At 42.5% G+C, this 15,726-nt stretch overlaps 1 protein-coding gene across 2 annotated transcripts; it reads right to left on the minus strand.

Annotated features, from left to right (window-relative positions):
- Window positions 1–1,723: 1,723 nt before the first annotated feature.
- On the minus strand, window positions 1,724–13,984 carry tnfaip3 (tumor necrosis factor, alpha-induced protein 3). 2 transcript variants are annotated; one of them, XM_026308802.1, is made up of 9 exons: window positions 13,687–13,984; window positions 11,589–11,997; window positions 7,686–7,876; window positions 7,444–7,585; window positions 6,843–7,013; window positions 6,551–6,731; window positions 5,297–6,294; window positions 4,873–5,060; window positions 1,724–4,703 (listed from the first exon to the last, which is right to left on the minus strand). In XM_026308802.1, the coding sequence occupies exons 2-9, from the start codon at window positions 11,893–11,895 to the stop codon at window positions 4,422–4,424; spliced, it is 2,460 nt and encodes an 819-aa protein (XP_026164587.1). In that variant the 5' UTR covers window positions 11,896–11,997; window positions 13,687–13,984; the 3' UTR covers window positions 1,724–4,421. The 2 variants fall into 2 exon arrangements, with proteins under 2 accessions (XP_026164587.1, XP_026164588.1); XM_026308803.1 differs by lacking the exon at window positions 13,687–13,984 and adding an exon at window positions 13,387–13,642.
- Window positions 13,985–15,726: the final 1,742 nt, after the last annotated feature.

Genomic DNA, 15,726 nt, shown 5'->3' on the forward strand with positions numbered 1-15,726 from the left:
TTGATGTTTGCAACATTTTAGTTTTCAACACAGGCAATGAGTCAGACTTTGGAGGTTCAGCCGTAAATAGACATTGTGCTGTACTGTAATTTTGACATTTTCATTCAAAATTTATTGTAATAGCTCTAAACACAGTTTAATCAATTGTTGTATAAGTGTGGGTTTATTGAAGCCTTTAAAAGCCTGTATAACAATTCTGGCACTTCTTTGTCTAATTCCAAGAGAAGGTGAGCACTTCATTGTACAACAATCCACATTAGAGCATTTGATAGTGGTTCAAGATTGTCTGGGTCAAATGAACCCCTCCAGCTCCACATTCAGTGCCAATGAATTAAGTAATTTGATAAAATGCAGATTTGTACCACTAAAGTAAGAGTGATGGAAGTACTTAATCCTGTGCTTAAGTACTCTTAACTATACTAGAGTATTTTAGTTTCATCTTGTATTTCCACTGCATTTCAGAGGGAATTATTATAATTTTTACTCCACTACATTTACCTGACAGGTATAGTTATGACTTCATTATACAACATTTTTTAATCATCCAAAAAATTAGCATTTTAAATCATTACATATTAAACTACCCAATAATACATAAAAAGTTAACAATAAAATATGTCTATAGAAAATGTATCGCTAGCAATCCATTTTTATAAGAATAATTTATAATAACACCCACAGAGGCAAAGTAATTTACTGATCATTTGAACAGACAGTAATTTCATTTTAGATGACTACGCTTTATATAACCAAAAAGAAATTTGGTAATATAAAATTGGGTGTAGTACTTAGCGTGTAACTAACATGTTTGCTTAATAGATTGATTTTTTATGACATTTGCATGGGAAGGTTTACTACACCACATACAGGCAAAGTGAAAACAGTGCTCGTCTGCAAAGAAGCAGTTATATGAGGGAGTGTTTGCATATAAGGGTATTTCCAGGAAACCACATCAGCCTACCGATCTTACTGTGGCATGGGCTGTAGGTTCATGAGAAAGCCCACGTATGATGCTTCAGTCCCACACTTGTGAAATGTCACCTCTGCCCTCTCTTATATATAATTTTACCAAATCCCCACCTGTCACTGCCATACCTCTCCTTGCTCCAAACACCCCCCTCCCACTGCATGACCCACCCCTCCTTTAGTATTTTTTGTATGAGGGTGGGGGTTCCCTTATTTTGTTTTAAAGCATGACAGTCTAACATAAGTCTGGGAAATATGTAATAGTGACAAAAAAGCACCTAAGAAAAACCTCATCATTTGAACTTTCTTGTACAGTAACGTGTGCTGATAAGAAAAGATAGAAGTAAAACAAAGGCGGAGAGAAGAGCTAACCCAGTTAAGCATGGAAAAATGGTGCACTCTGCCACATCTAAGCCAGGCCTCAGTGTTCAATTATCTGATGGCTTTTGCAGCACCCACTGCACTTCCTACACTCGAGATGGATCTGGTGCCAATAGTGAGCAACTGCTTTTTAGCAGAGACAGTATTAGGTAGTGCAGAATATAGCAATGCTGTAATAAGAGTGCAATGCTGAAATCTCAGAGAGCACACACAAGCATACTGCATGTGCAAGTGCTTATAGGGTAGCTCACATGATTTAACACATATTCTTTGATAGTGCAAGTGCACACTCAATCACTGCTCTCTCCCTCTTAACCACTTTGTCTCTCACACTCACACACACACACACACACAGACAAAAAGCACATTACACAGATTTCAGATTTCTTAATAAAAATAATTCATTTCAGGACAACATATAAATAATTATTGAATCACACAATACAGATATCTTGATATGAATAAATACTTAACAAATAAAACCAGGCTTTTTTTTTTCATACAATACCCTATTGTCGAAAGGTCACACAAAGATACTTCCACACCATTTGCATGTTTTGTTACACCTTCTGCTCTTAAGTAAGCGGATGCTCTTCCTACTGTTGGAATGTCCCTAAGTGAGTCGGAGTACCATTCCTAAATGCCTCAGCAGCTTAGACAAGTCATGTGCAACTTAGGTGATCTCCTCCCAGTCAAACTCAGTCAGAGCCCCAAAACCTTTTAAGGGGTCCTGCTGAGCTGACCACTAATTGGCCTTTAATTGATTAAGGTTTGTCTAGAGGTGATTAAAGCACACAGAGATCTACGTACAGGCCATCAACACGTGGGCTGGCCCGACAGCTTTAGATACAATTGAATGAAAAGGCAGACCGAAAGCCTGTTTGTCTGTACTTTTCTAACTAGAGCCACAGATGGACATCTGCCTACTGCAATGCAGCAGCTCTGCAGAAGTATGAGGGGAATTACTGTTCCAGTTGACGAAACACTTTTAAGTTAGTCTGATAAATGCTTTACGCTTGAGGCTGTCACTAGATAAATATTTCTTCATATTTGGATAAAATACCCACTCACAAAAAGTATGGTGCCTTGTGGGTTCTTTCAACATGAGAGAGCTGGATAGGGTGTAGTCAGTGGTTACTCAGGGCTGGAAATGTCTATCTGTTTCACTCTAGTTAGTACAGAACAATCCAGGTTGGCCATTTTTGAGGTGGTAACATCAACTGGTGATTGATGGCACATGTATTCTTTTTGACAGAAACAAACCCAAATATATCAAAATACATTTAGAAAATCCCAAAACAAATTTAAAAACAATAACCAAAAAACAGGAATGTCAGTTTTGTGGATTTTAGACCCACACATGCGTGCTGTGTGTGTGTGTGTGTGTGTGTTGACGATGAGGCATTGGGTTGGAAGGTCCTATAATATGGACTAAGATCCATATTCATAAAAGCATTTTCTAGGTGGGAGCTCTGATCCAGGATTACTGATCAGGCCCCGCTGGTCCATAAAATTTTGATCACTACTTAAAGGCAAAAATTATCGAGGATCAGCCCCAATATTGTGCTGTTATAGCAGCAGCACAAAACACATTCAGATACACAAGATTAGCCAAAGAAGGCAATAAGATTGCTCTCTGAAGTTTTGAAATTGTTGCCTTGGTACCTCCAGTGGGGTGGAGCAGAGAGGAATGCCTTTATTTACCTACATTCACCTCAGGCTCAGGTGGGGCACATGCAATCTGACAAAACTGGGTTTGCATGTGCATATGTGATGGTAAGGTGGATAAACACCTATGCTTCACTTGGCATTATGTTTCACTTCTCTCTAGTTGGCAATCCCCTTTTGACTAGACTGGAGCTACTTTGCATGTGCATGTGTACAGTAGGTATGTGTGTGCATGTGCCTATGCGTTTCTAGGTGCTTAAGTGGTTAGTAAACAGGAAAACAATGTCCAAGGCAACAGATCTGTTTTGGAGAAGCGAGGACATAAGAGGAAGGAAAGGGCGAATAGAAAGCGAATGAGTCCTGTCTACACTGTGTTCTCTGCCTTCTGTCTGCTCATGCCACCAGTGTGTTGGCTACAATGGAGAGGCTTGTATTTCTGTACATGTAGCACCAAAACTAGCAGGGGCCTGCCCTGTCTGTCTTGCTGTTTAAACACATGGTCTGTTCTTACTTTCCATATAAAGCGGTTCACTATGTTAACGTCATAACTTCATACAACAGATAAGTAATAATTCTAAGGTTGATTTGCCTCAAAATATGAACAGTTATCAACTGACTAATGAAAGAAAATTATTCTTGATAATTGTTGAATATGTTGATTGCAAGAGCCTTATTTGGCAAATCTTTGTCTATTCTGGGAGAACACAAATAAATGATTTTGGAGAACTAAGCTAAACAATGGTGAATACTATTTATTTTAATTTCAAGCATTTTACTCGCTTTGCTTTGGCCCGGTTTAGCTCATTTCTGCTTATTACTTCCACAGATTTGTTGCTGGGCTTCCCCAAATACTGCATCTCTCTATAGAGCAAATGCAAAACAGACAGGCAGACAGACACACAGATGGGTTAAGACAGACAGACAGACGGGCATATAAATCCTTGGCTGTGGTCTGGAAAGCAATGTCAGATGCTTCTCTTTATGTCAACATACAATCATTTTGTCCGGCACGATTCACTACGTACCTCTAAATACATATTGTACACAAGAGTTAAGTCAGTTGCTCTGACATGTAGCCAAACCCCTCACTGTGTACGTGCACAGGGCACATCAGATGATAATAATTGCACAAAGAGGTATTCTGGAGGCCATGTCTACTGCAAACACACACACAAATACACACACGTGCATTCACTCCCCCCACGTACACACACACTCTTCACATTCTACATGGGAGGTTTGATTTTTAGGCCATAAGGTTACTAGTTAATCACTAGCTAGTTAGTTAGTTGGTTAGTTAGTATCAGAGGTGCATTGACTGGCATGGGGCGCCCATAGCAGGGCAGCGGCTCTAGCGTGCTAGCAATGTGTCATTGTTGTTGTTGCGTGCATGGTTGTGTATGTGTTCAGCCGCGGTAAATCTGTTTAAAGTGGTCACACTCATTGCAGTAGCCCTGTTTCTCTTGGTTGGCGTAGTGGTCGCAGCCCTGCGTCCGGCACCGCTGCTTGGACTTTTCTTTGGGCGCCTGCGCCCGCCTGCCTGCCTCTCTGCCCTGACCCCGTGTGTGGCACTCGGGGCAGAGGTCTGTGCAACCTGGGGACACATTACTGCAGCCACTTCGCCGGCACTGAGTCTGGGTCTGGGTTTGGGATTGCTGTGAAGATCTGGGCTTGGCTGCTCGGTCACACTTTTGTACAGAAAAAAAGAGGGGATCAAAGAGAAAAACAAGAAGGTCAGTTTGTGCACTGACCTAACAAATAATGCAAAAATTGAGAAGACAGGTAGGATAAAAGACAACAGATGGCAAAAGTGAAGTACTGCAAGGTAGAAGTAGTTAATAAGGTCTGGCAGACCACCTGTTGTGTGCGATGTGTCACTTGGTTGAGCCGTGCGCTTTGCTCTTTGACAAAGCACTTGTCGCAGTAGCCCTCTAGCATTGCTTTGCCAACTGCACCACACCCAGGCCCACGACACCGTGAGGCGTTCTGGAAGCCTGCCTCCAAACCATGCCTGCTTTGGACTGGGGCAGGTGGAGGGGTCATGTCTGGAACAAACAGTGGGCAAAATAAGCCATGACCCATATGATGTGACATTCAAGGAAAGAATATTAGAGATCCAAATAAACATGACCCAACAATAATTTCTAAAATTCAAAACAAACTTTTGTTTTAAACAACTTTGAAGGGCTAGATAAAAGATTTTAAGTATGAAAAATAAAAGAGCTTCCAAGTCCGGACACCCTATAACATAACAGTTTTCCATTTCAGCTTCAGGACTTACGGTGGTTGGTCTGATAGTCTACGTAGCAAATAGTGCAGAAACCCAACTTCTCCGGTGTCCCAAAGAACTGGCAGCCAGATCTTTTACAATGGCGGGCTAGGGGGGTCTGCCAGGCTGAGTTGTGACCTGGGGTTAGAGTGAGGCATGGCCGCTCAGTGTCCCTGGCCTGGCTCCAAGCTGAAGATGAAGCCTCAGTCCTCGGGTTGCTCTGCTGTGGTTCTCCCCTTTCTGGAGGCTGCTGTCTCTGCATGCACTGTGCACACAGGCCATTGAATATCCTAAATGTCGCCTGTCTGCACATGCTGCAGCGCTCTGTTTCTGTCTCACAGCCCCCCCACTGGGTCCAATCAGAGCCCTGGGCCGGATGGGGGACTGTAGGCCCGCCATTTGGGCCTGGGAGTCCTGTAGCAGCTGTTCCAGCCCCAGGCGGTCCATGGTTTTGCCTGGAGTTGAAGCAGCGCTCACAAAGTCCATCATGCTCCACACTAAGGGTGAAGAGGCAGCCAGGTGTCTTGCACTTCATGGCATGTGTTTCACTGTACAGGCTGAGGCTGGGAGCAGTGGGTGGGGCTGAGCGGGGGCTGGATAACACCATTCCTCTCCCAGATGAGGAGGCTGGGGGGCTGCTGCTTCGAGCTCCTCTGGAGCTCACCTCAGTCTCTGATCCCCCTGTCACACCTACCCCACTTTGTACCCCTCCTCCCTTGGTCTGTACCACCCCTTCTATCCTTGCTCCACCACCAGTAGTGGCCTGTCGCTTCTCAAAGCACTCATGGCAATGAGGCTGCGTGTCCACAGAGACATAGAAGGTGCACCGTGGTGTGGCACACCGGATCTCGATGAGGGAGAGCTGTGAGACAGAGAAGGGTGGTGGCCGCTGTGGTTGTGCTGCCCATGCCTGCTCCTTGTCCTCCTGCCAGCGCTGGTACTCATGGTTGACAAGTTGCAGGTAGTCCTCCATCAGGTTCATATCTTCAGGAAGATTACCCTCATCCAGGCTTAGGACAGACACATACAATGTGATTCTTAACTGCTGATTTTATGATTTTGCACTTTTCATGTAAATTCAAATTTAATAAAGACATTGTTGTCAGCTGGCTGACCATCAACCTAAAAAAGTTTTTCATACCTGACTAGCAACATGCAAAACTGCATTTAATATTATGGCCACAATCTAGAACTGGGATATCAATGTTTGACTACTACTATTCCATTCTGACTATTTAGGGGCCAGAACTTAAAATCTGTCCATACCGTGCAGCATTAATGATCCTTGTGGCGTCGTAGCCCAAGCCTATCACAGGGATCTCTATCAGCAGCAGGTAATCTTTCAAAAGCTTCTCTTTCTGCTGCTGTTCTTTCTCCATTAGGAAGTGAACCTTCAGCTCCTCAAAGCCAGCCCGGCCTGGGTTGATCAGTGGTACTGCTCGGATCTCTAGGAAATTCCAGTCAAGACATTATATGAACATAAAAATGTGAGCGACTTTTCTTTCTTTCTGCCATTCTTGTGTCAGCTAAATAATAGCTGTCTCTTTGTGTTTCCTACCTGGACCACTGTCTTTGATAGTGATGAGAGGTGCAAAGTGCTGGGAATCATAGCCAAGCACTATTGGGTATTTGTAGCACTCTGCAGGTGGCCAGTGTAGCGGCAGATAAATCCCACCCACATTCAGTGGAGAGATGGAGGAGCCAGATTTCATACTTCTGACCACCTGGTCTGTTGAAAAAAAAAAAAAAAGCAATTTAAAGGCTAGAACTGTCAAATACTAAATAAATACTAAATACATTTTTGTATACATTTCATAGGATTTATTGAGTATTCTTGAGTGAAATACAACTTTCAGTTTCTGTTAAAGATTAACTAATTTGAGGGTTTTACTGAATAAAGCTAAAAAATACTTATCACTTATGTGGAGTGCCAACACAAACTTTTAACCTCCCTACACTTTATATAATCACAATATCTACTCTAGATCTGCAAATCAAAATATATGGGAATTGACATAGTAGTTTTCCTAGTGTTTGATTTCACTAACAGCAGAACATTGAGGTATGTGTTCTCTATTACACGTTGATATGAGACCAGGGAGTATTTTATAGCCAGCAATGAGCAATAAAAGATTCTTGAGTTTATAAAAATTGAGTACCTGCAATGACAATGATGGGTCTGCGGAGAATGTTGGAGAGGATGAAAATATGAATGTCCTCCAGGGAGTCAAACTGGAGGCCGTTGCTACTGGAGACCGGAGATGCCATCTTCACAATTTTTTCCCACTCCTCCTCCCAGTTCTGGGACAGCACACACAGAAAAAAATGCATTTTTCATTAAGTTCTCTTAATGCAAAGCAATGGAAAAGGCTTTGACATGAACCTCATCTAATTTTCATACCATGGTGGTGTATCGAAGTCCAGTCTGTGTGAATTCCTGGGACTGCAGCAGCTCTGCCTGGAAACGAGCTCTAAAGATGCCAGTGTCAGTTTCTTTCAAAACACTATGGAGAGCTTTCCGAAGCACCAGGTCTGTGTCCTGAACACCCAGCATGTACTGAGAGGCCGCGTGGAGCAAACAGTTCCCATCTCCTACAGACACACACACACACACACAAGAGGAGAGCAAACACATCCAATATTAGGACTACAAATAGTTGATTTTGTACACAGGACACAAACTACTAAAACTGTGCACAAGCACATGAATAGGCACATGCAATGTACATGCAGTGTGTACATAGCGTACATAACAGACAACTGCAGTGTGCATGCACACAGGCGTAACAAAAGTCTGGGGATTTCCAGCCTGTCAGACCGGTTGTTACTGGTGTTGAGACTATTATGTGACCGTCACATGACTGAAAGCACAGGTTCTGAGAAAAGTGGCACATCATTTACCTGAAACATATGTCATACTTTTGCTAAAATAATCTGTCCAGAATCTGCAAATAAATTGTGTAGTTTAAGTCAAAGAAAACTTCTTTCTCTATATTACACTAATTTGTCAGAGATAAAGAGCTGGTTGCTTAAAAGGTAAACTGTGAATGAGAGCTTGAGCAACTAGATATCTTGGAATTTTATAGCAGCACTGGGTCTTTTTCATATTGTGAAACAGGAGAGCCCATGTTTGTTAATATCTCTAGCTTAAAAAAAAAAAAAAAACCCTGTTGCATACTAAACACAGGAATTTCCCTGTACTGACTTCTGCCTTTTATGCTTGCGCATATGTTTCCCTCCTATGATCCCAACGTATCAATGCTGCTCAGCTGGTGCTGGACTTTCCACAGGGGTGTGGCTTGGACAGGATGGAATGTTATCTACTGAACTAGTACTATCAACGCCCAATGAAGACGTGATTAGTCAGAGCAGAGACAGCATGTGTGCTCACATGCACAAACATATTCATATGTATGTTAACGTGCACGTTATTCACTCTCTTTACGATTGGTTCCTCAGTTCATTAATGTTTACTTTGCAAAAGAACACACATACGTAAAGCATACACACCCTGTTGTATAATATCAACGTGATGAAAACAAAACTTTCAGACTAACATAGTCCATATCTGAGAGTTCATATTACAAGAGCTAACCTCTGTATGAGAAATGCTATTTTAATCACAACTCAGAAAAGGTAAGTCTACACCACAAGGACTCTAAAATGTGTCTAGCCTGAGGTAAGTGCATGCCACAGGCAAAACTGTGATCGGATTTCTCTAAAGAACATTACCTGTGATGCGAGATGACTGTAACGTGAGATACAGTTGTTTTTATTCAACTGAAGGTACATCCCACTGTACTTTGTGAAAAAAAAAAAAAAAAAAAAATCTGCTTCTATTTCAGTCCAGCTAACTGTTGTTGCATTTCGGTGCTCTTGCATCACTCTCAACAAAAACATAAAATGAACAGCTCTCTAGTGAGAGAAGGCATCCTCAATAGCACCATGCTCAACACAGATACTTACAAAGGCATACAAAAATAGACACAAACGCCCAAGCACGCATCTCTAATCACATTCTTTTGTGCACAAAAACACACAGACTTTTGACCCTGAATTGAGCTTCCTGACATCTAAAGATGAAAGACAGTCTGCTGGTCCCATCATCTAAATATAGACTCTTCCTCTGTGGCAAGCTGGGACATTTCCTGAAAACACACCAGTGTAGGACCAGACTTAATCCTCATCTGGTTGCAATTCAGGTGATACAAGTTAGCAATGCTGTAGATTTTCAGTGGGCCTCTAGGTCTGTCTTTCACATCATCCTCTACCGCACTCTAGGTTTGTAAGTGAGACAATTCCAACCAAACAGGTCCTGGCCAAGATATGTTTACTTCTACACTGAATGTTTAATACCAAATAATAATGTGTATACCACACTAAAAAGAGAAACCTGAAATCTGTCATTGTAAGGAAAAACATGTGCATCCTCTCTGCTACTATTGCTGCACACAGAGTCTGTGTAATGGAGCTGAATAAATCCTGCCTGTTCTCGACACATGACAGACATGGGATGCTGTTGGGGAAAACCCCTCAGATGCATCCTAGACACAAGACACACAGAATTTCAATTGGATGGAAAAGTTGGAGGGAGTCAATGTTTTATGGGGATGTTTTGCTTTTATGATGGTTAATTGTATTTCTTGGGTTAGTCTGGAAATAAAATTGGGATTCGTCAAGACTGAACTTAGCTGATGACTTTTTGTAAATTCACATCTATGAGTTCAATAAAAGATTATTAGTAGTAACTAATAACTTTTAGGTCCAGGTGACGTGAAGACTGATGTTCTAATGTATTATGAATTGAGAAGTTTGAATAATATGACCTGCTCTGACCGGACGTTCACTGATGGACATCTGCTCTCTCACATTTTGTGTGTATGTCTGCTAAGCTTCAGTGACACAGCAGCAGTCAGTCCTCTGTGTGTATGTGTGTGTGTGTGTTGTCCGTCCTCTGCTCAAAGTCATGTCTGGATCCTCAGAGTTGGACCGGATCTAAATGCTGTCTCATCTTTATGACATCATATTTGCAAGCCAGTAAATTCCATTCAGGTCACTGGCAGCAGAAGTCAATTCAGGAGTCTTTCTGAAAAGGAATCATATGTTGACATTTACAATAACTTCCTTAGTTATAACTAATTTTGGAATCAGCAGGGTCATTATTTACTCAGCAAGTTCCTCTTCTGTTCAGTAACTGTTCAAAGCCAATTCTGAGATGAGAGCAATATAGGAATTCATCATTGTTAGGTGTTAATTGCTTCCTATGTGCAAGAAACAAACTATTTCCTCTGGAAACTTATGTTAATGACAAACTTGTAACATAGCTTGATTTCCGCTTCCTTCTTCTGTTTTGAACACTTAGGCTGAAGTTTCCTTACAAAGATTGTTTTTTCCCCTCATCTAAAAATAGATCTGAGTCTGACCATCAGATGGTTTTAGGTCACTGAAATATTGATAAAATACAATAAGACACATTGGCCCGGGTGGGATGTGACACATCTGACACAAAGACACCGCACAAAGCTACATCTGTTTTCGCAGTTGGGGAATTTAAAGTAAAAATATTTGAGATGTTTTAAAATCCACTCACACTCACACTCACACTCTTCACACACCTACGCAGAAAAAGAGGGGACATACCCCTACACAAAAAACTGGAAATAGTTGGGCCTGAAACATCATCGACAGTAAGTAACAGTAACAGAATGTGACAGTAGAGAGTTTCCCAGTACAGAGCTTTGACCAGTAGTAAACAGCCCCTTGTCTGCATCTTTGCCTACCCTGGGATGTTCCCGTGTTGCAGCATCCACGTAACAGAAAACATGACTTAGCAACGAGCTGCCTAAACTCAAACACGCAGCTCGGTACAGCAAAACCAACGGGGCTGCCAAATGAGTGTATGTGAAAGTGGAACCTGTGTCCCCCAATTGTTGTCATTTACAGTAACCCTTCTGGTGAGTAATGACATCTCAGAATTTACATCTCAAGTAGCCCTGACTCATTTATACACACCACCTCTATCACAGAAAATGAAACAAATGCGAAAGAGTAATGAAGATCGCAACAACTCTTGAAATAAAGCAAAAGTTTGGCATTTGTTCTGTGACCGATCAGTTTGTTGTATTAAATGCTGCCAGAACCTCTTGCTCCACAAACCATATATTTAAACCTGTGAGAAAACATCATCCTCAGAAAAACACTCCCAACCTCGTGGCGCTTTATGTAGGAGAAAAAGTACCAGAAAAACCTGAAAACAAATACAGATTTCAGTACAATTCCTTAACATCAGTGAAATCTTTCTTACCATTAGTACGTAAGGGCACCATTTTCTTCACTTCCCGACACCAGTTGAGTTTCTTCTCCTGCTCTAATGAGGCCTGCATGGCTCGGTCCAGAATGGCAGCCTGCACCACCTCCCTGAAGGCCTGCGGAAAGTGGTTCATGGCGATCATCTCTAGCGTGTAGCGGTGCATACCCCGCAGATGGTGCATCAGGCCGCCGCTGGCAGCCGGCTTCACCACATCATTGGGCACTCGCTGACGGATCTTCACCGCCTTCAGCAGGTTGGAGACAAACAGGAATTTAGGGAGGAAGTTCTGACCCTGTGACATGGCGGATGGGTGGCCAGACGGATGGAAGGAAGGGAGGAAGAGGAACGAGGAGGAGGAAAGGAGGAGGAGGTACCAACCGCCGATGACCAAACAACGTGGAAACTGGATGGAGAGAAGAGGAGTGTGTATGTTATTTCGCTGGACAGTACAGCAGACGACAACAGAGCAGACTGGTGGGAACTTCTCAGTGGAGATTCCCCTTTCCTATTAATTGACACTCAAGACAATTTAATTTACAGTTTGTTCGGGAAACCACCCAACAGACAGGATCATCACACTGCAGAGGCTGTTTGGTGCTTTTCACTGGAGATTCTGGTGTGCAAAATATAATAGAAGTACACAAAGAACCCTTTCTATCCTTGTTTGTTCTTTTAATTCTCCTTTTCATCTTGACGGTTTCTGAGAGTTTCCCCAAACTAAGTGTCCCATTGTCCCACTGAGCTCAAAGCCTTCCAGTAATAAACTGGTGTTTTCCAGACCACCCAGGGCCTCCCATGCTGCCGGAGAGGTCACGCAGACTGTCCCAAGGCCTCTTCCTTGCCCACACCTTTGTTTAGAGAGCAGAACTGCCAGCCTGCATTAGGTCTTCGTTTTAAAGACAGAGTAAGGCTAGGAATCATTCCAACATGTTCAAGTCCTGGGTCAGTCTCGTTCTGGATTTTCAAGGCTGATACCAAAACGATGCTGTTCTTATTATCGTAGTTTAAGGAAAACAAACGTTTGTTTTCCATCTAACAAAGCATGGAACCTCCCAGCCGCTCACTGATGAATATAGTCTCAACATTTCAAACACTAATCGTTTTGTAAAGTTTCAGGACTTGAGACAGGAAATTTCAGTTTCAAAGAAAAATGAACAGCAGTGGGAACGTGACCGAACAGGTGGTGCTAACTTGGCATAACTGACTGATACTTAACGCTGCTTTATATTTTATTATTGGGATGTACAGTAACATTGGCAGTAGAAGTGGGCTATGACCAGGAGCAGAGTGCTTGTTTAAAGGCACCACTATAGAGCTTTTAAAGAAATATCTCCATTACAAACGAAACGAGTGTCAGCACATTCTTCATCCACAGGAAGTAGAAAGGGATGGTCAGCAAGTAGGCCCGCAGTTCTGCTGACTTTTTAACTTCAACATCCTGAAATCAGCCGTCCAGAAGCTGTCGGTTGAAGTTGACAACTGGAACACCTGAATACTCGGAGAATAGTGGCCTCTTGTGCCTTTACTACCCAAACAGCAGCAGCAGGTGCAACAACAGACTAGGCCATGCTAAAAGGCTCCTCAGTCTCAGGGGGGACCGCCGACAGACACCTGGCTGTCAGCGAACATGTTGGCACCAGTCATTAATCGCTGTTGGTGTGTTGGCACCGCTGGCAGACTCGGGGCAGACACGGCGGTGGACGCTGCGCTTTAGGCTGGCTCTCACCACAAAAACACAATAACAGGAGACTTTGCTGACGTTAAAAGCTTACGTAATTCCAATGACAACTACCTTTGAAACAATGTAGCGTTGAAACGCGTCTCACGCCGCGGGAATCGAGCCGGGGCTGCGACTCCGACCGTACATTTGGCTTTTTTAAATGCCCTGTTATCCGCTGGAGGGTGACGTCTTTGTAAACAATGGCTGTCAAAGCCACTGTCGTGAGCAGGCTTCAAGCTTCCTCCATGTCCCCAAAAACACGACCATACGTTACTCTAGGCCCAGACGTGTTGTACCCGCCAAGTCTCGCCCCCCTTGGTAAGAAAGGCTGTCCACCCGGGGAGGCACAGGCAGGGAGGACGGGTGTCTTACCTGTGAAATATGTCGGGGTAATAACAAAGCCCTTCCTGATGCTCAGGCTAGTCCTCTCTCAGCCACTTCACTCAGCCTCACCGCAGCGGTCCTCGGCGCCATTCAACCATCTCTTTCCTTTAGTAGCTGATCTATTTTGGAGCCCTCGCAGCTTGCGATGTCTTGATCTACTCAAAAGAGTAGATACATCCGCTAACACTAGTTTTTAAAAAAAGGAAAAATCCCAAGTCAAGGGGATTTCCACACGGGGACTTTCCGTCCACACATTTTCTTCTGTCACAAACTGCTGAATTACAGCTCACTACCGCCAGGGGCTCTCTATCTGTCTGACTCAATACTAAAAAGCATATCCCACCTACTGTGCACAAAGGAGCGTCACTGAGGGAAACAGACAGGTCGCGTCATAATCTATTCCAAGAGACAGTCGTAGAAATAAGTCATTAGCCTGCAATGAGGCCTCAGCAAATGAGTCAGGAAAGCGAAAGAAAAACTCATCACTCAATCAGAAGTAAGACTTTGATCAGCTTACTTAATATATGCGCACATGTGTATTTATGTATTGTGCACGTACAGGTTATTGCAATGATGATGCGATACTGTTTTGACTATTAGGAAATTAAAGCACTTTCTGGTGCTCAGCGGGATTTCACGTCTTGCTCAAGGACACTTCATAAAAAGATGTGAGTTGTGGATACAAGATGCATCCAAGCAATCGATTTTTTTTAATGCTTTCATGCACATTCAAGTGCAGTTACATGCAAAGGCAGAACATGCAGTTGCAGTGGACATAACTTTATTCATATAACATTACAATGCAAATCAAGACCTTTGTCTCATGTGCTGTGTCTACCAGTAAAATCTACTGAAAAGGTTCCCTCCCAAAAACACACAAAGGTATTTTTAAAGATATCAGAAATATTGGACTTTTGTAAAATAAAACGTGAAATAGAATTGGTCTTCAGTCTTACAGAAATTGCATTCATTCCACACATTTCAATAGCTGACAAGATCGAGGCCAAACCATCCCCCTCTGTGGCTGAACTGACCTGAACTTCTATGTGCCAAATCACACATACCTTTGTGCACCAGTGGAATACTGTTGTTTAAAGCTCTATTATCAATGTCTAAGCCACCAGCACGTGGCAAAGTACACTGACTGCTTTCTGTGGTCTACCAATACATAAGCTACAACAGAAAAGTAGTCACATTTCACCTGTGGGTGTTGCATGTGTATGCATGACAGGTGAGAAAGAAAGGTATGAGAGATAGAAATAGTCGGTGTATTTGGTGTGTTATAGAACCATGTTAGTGACACAGTTTAGAGTTTATTCAGTGTACTTTAGGACTGCAACAAATGAGTGTTTTCAGTGCTCATTCATTTGATGATTTTCACTGATTGAATTATTTGTTTAGCTGTAAAATGCTTACAAGTTCCCAAAGGACAGGGTGAAATTGTTTGATTTGTCTGATCAATAGTAAAAAAACACCGAAGTTATTAAGTACTTGAAATTTACAATTTTATAAAGTGGAGACAAACAGCAAATTTTTCCATCTAAGAGTCTAGAACAGGTGGATATTTGAGGGTTTTTAAATTTAGCCAGACTCACAGCCAAAAATCTGATTTTCAGAATGGGAAAAGTGGAATGGGAAAAGTAAACCGTGAAATAAATAAAACTTTGTGTTACATTTTCATTGTAGACAAATATCCAGATTTACTATTCTCATGGAAGAACATTTGGTCTTATCCATCTCCTGTTTATGAGGTAAAACAGATAAAACCCAGTGTTGATTCATGCCTTGCTTTCTATTTTCTTTTCCCTGCCCTGTTGAAAGACTCCTCCTTCTGTGTTGTGCCCAAACACTGGAAACCACAGTCCTTTCCTACCTACTCATGTGGGGAACAGAAACTCAAATACTCACCAGACTGCGGTGGGCTCATGAGGAATGAGCTCAGTAAACCAGCCTTACCTTTCACCATTTAGAACAGGCAAAAGGCTATTACACAAAGTTGACATTTAGCCCACACTGCTTGTCAAATTG

Source organism: Mastacembelus armatus, chromosome 15 (assembly GCF_900324485.2).
Source record: "Mastacembelus armatus chromosome 15, fMasArm1.2, whole genome shotgun sequence".
Lineage (NCBI taxonomy): Eukaryota > Metazoa > Chordata > Actinopteri > Synbranchiformes > Mastacembelidae > Mastacembelus > Mastacembelus armatus.

What these genes read in the sequence shown, in the direction of transcription:
- tnfaip3 (XM_026308802.1), bottom strand. Translation starts at nt 11,895, where the DNA reads ATGTCACAGGGTCAGAACTTCCTCCCTAAATTCCTGTTTGTCTCCAAC. An exon ending in TATCAAAGACAGTGGTCCAG is followed by an intron (nt 6,732 to 6,842) that starts GTAGGAAACACA and finishes GGAATTTCCTAG; the next exon opens with AGATCCGAGCAGTACCACTG. An exon ending in AGGATCATTAATGCTGCACG is followed by an intron (nt 6,295 to 6,550) that starts GTATGGACAGAT and finishes GTCTGTCCTAAG; the next exon opens with CCTGGATGAGGGTAATCTTC.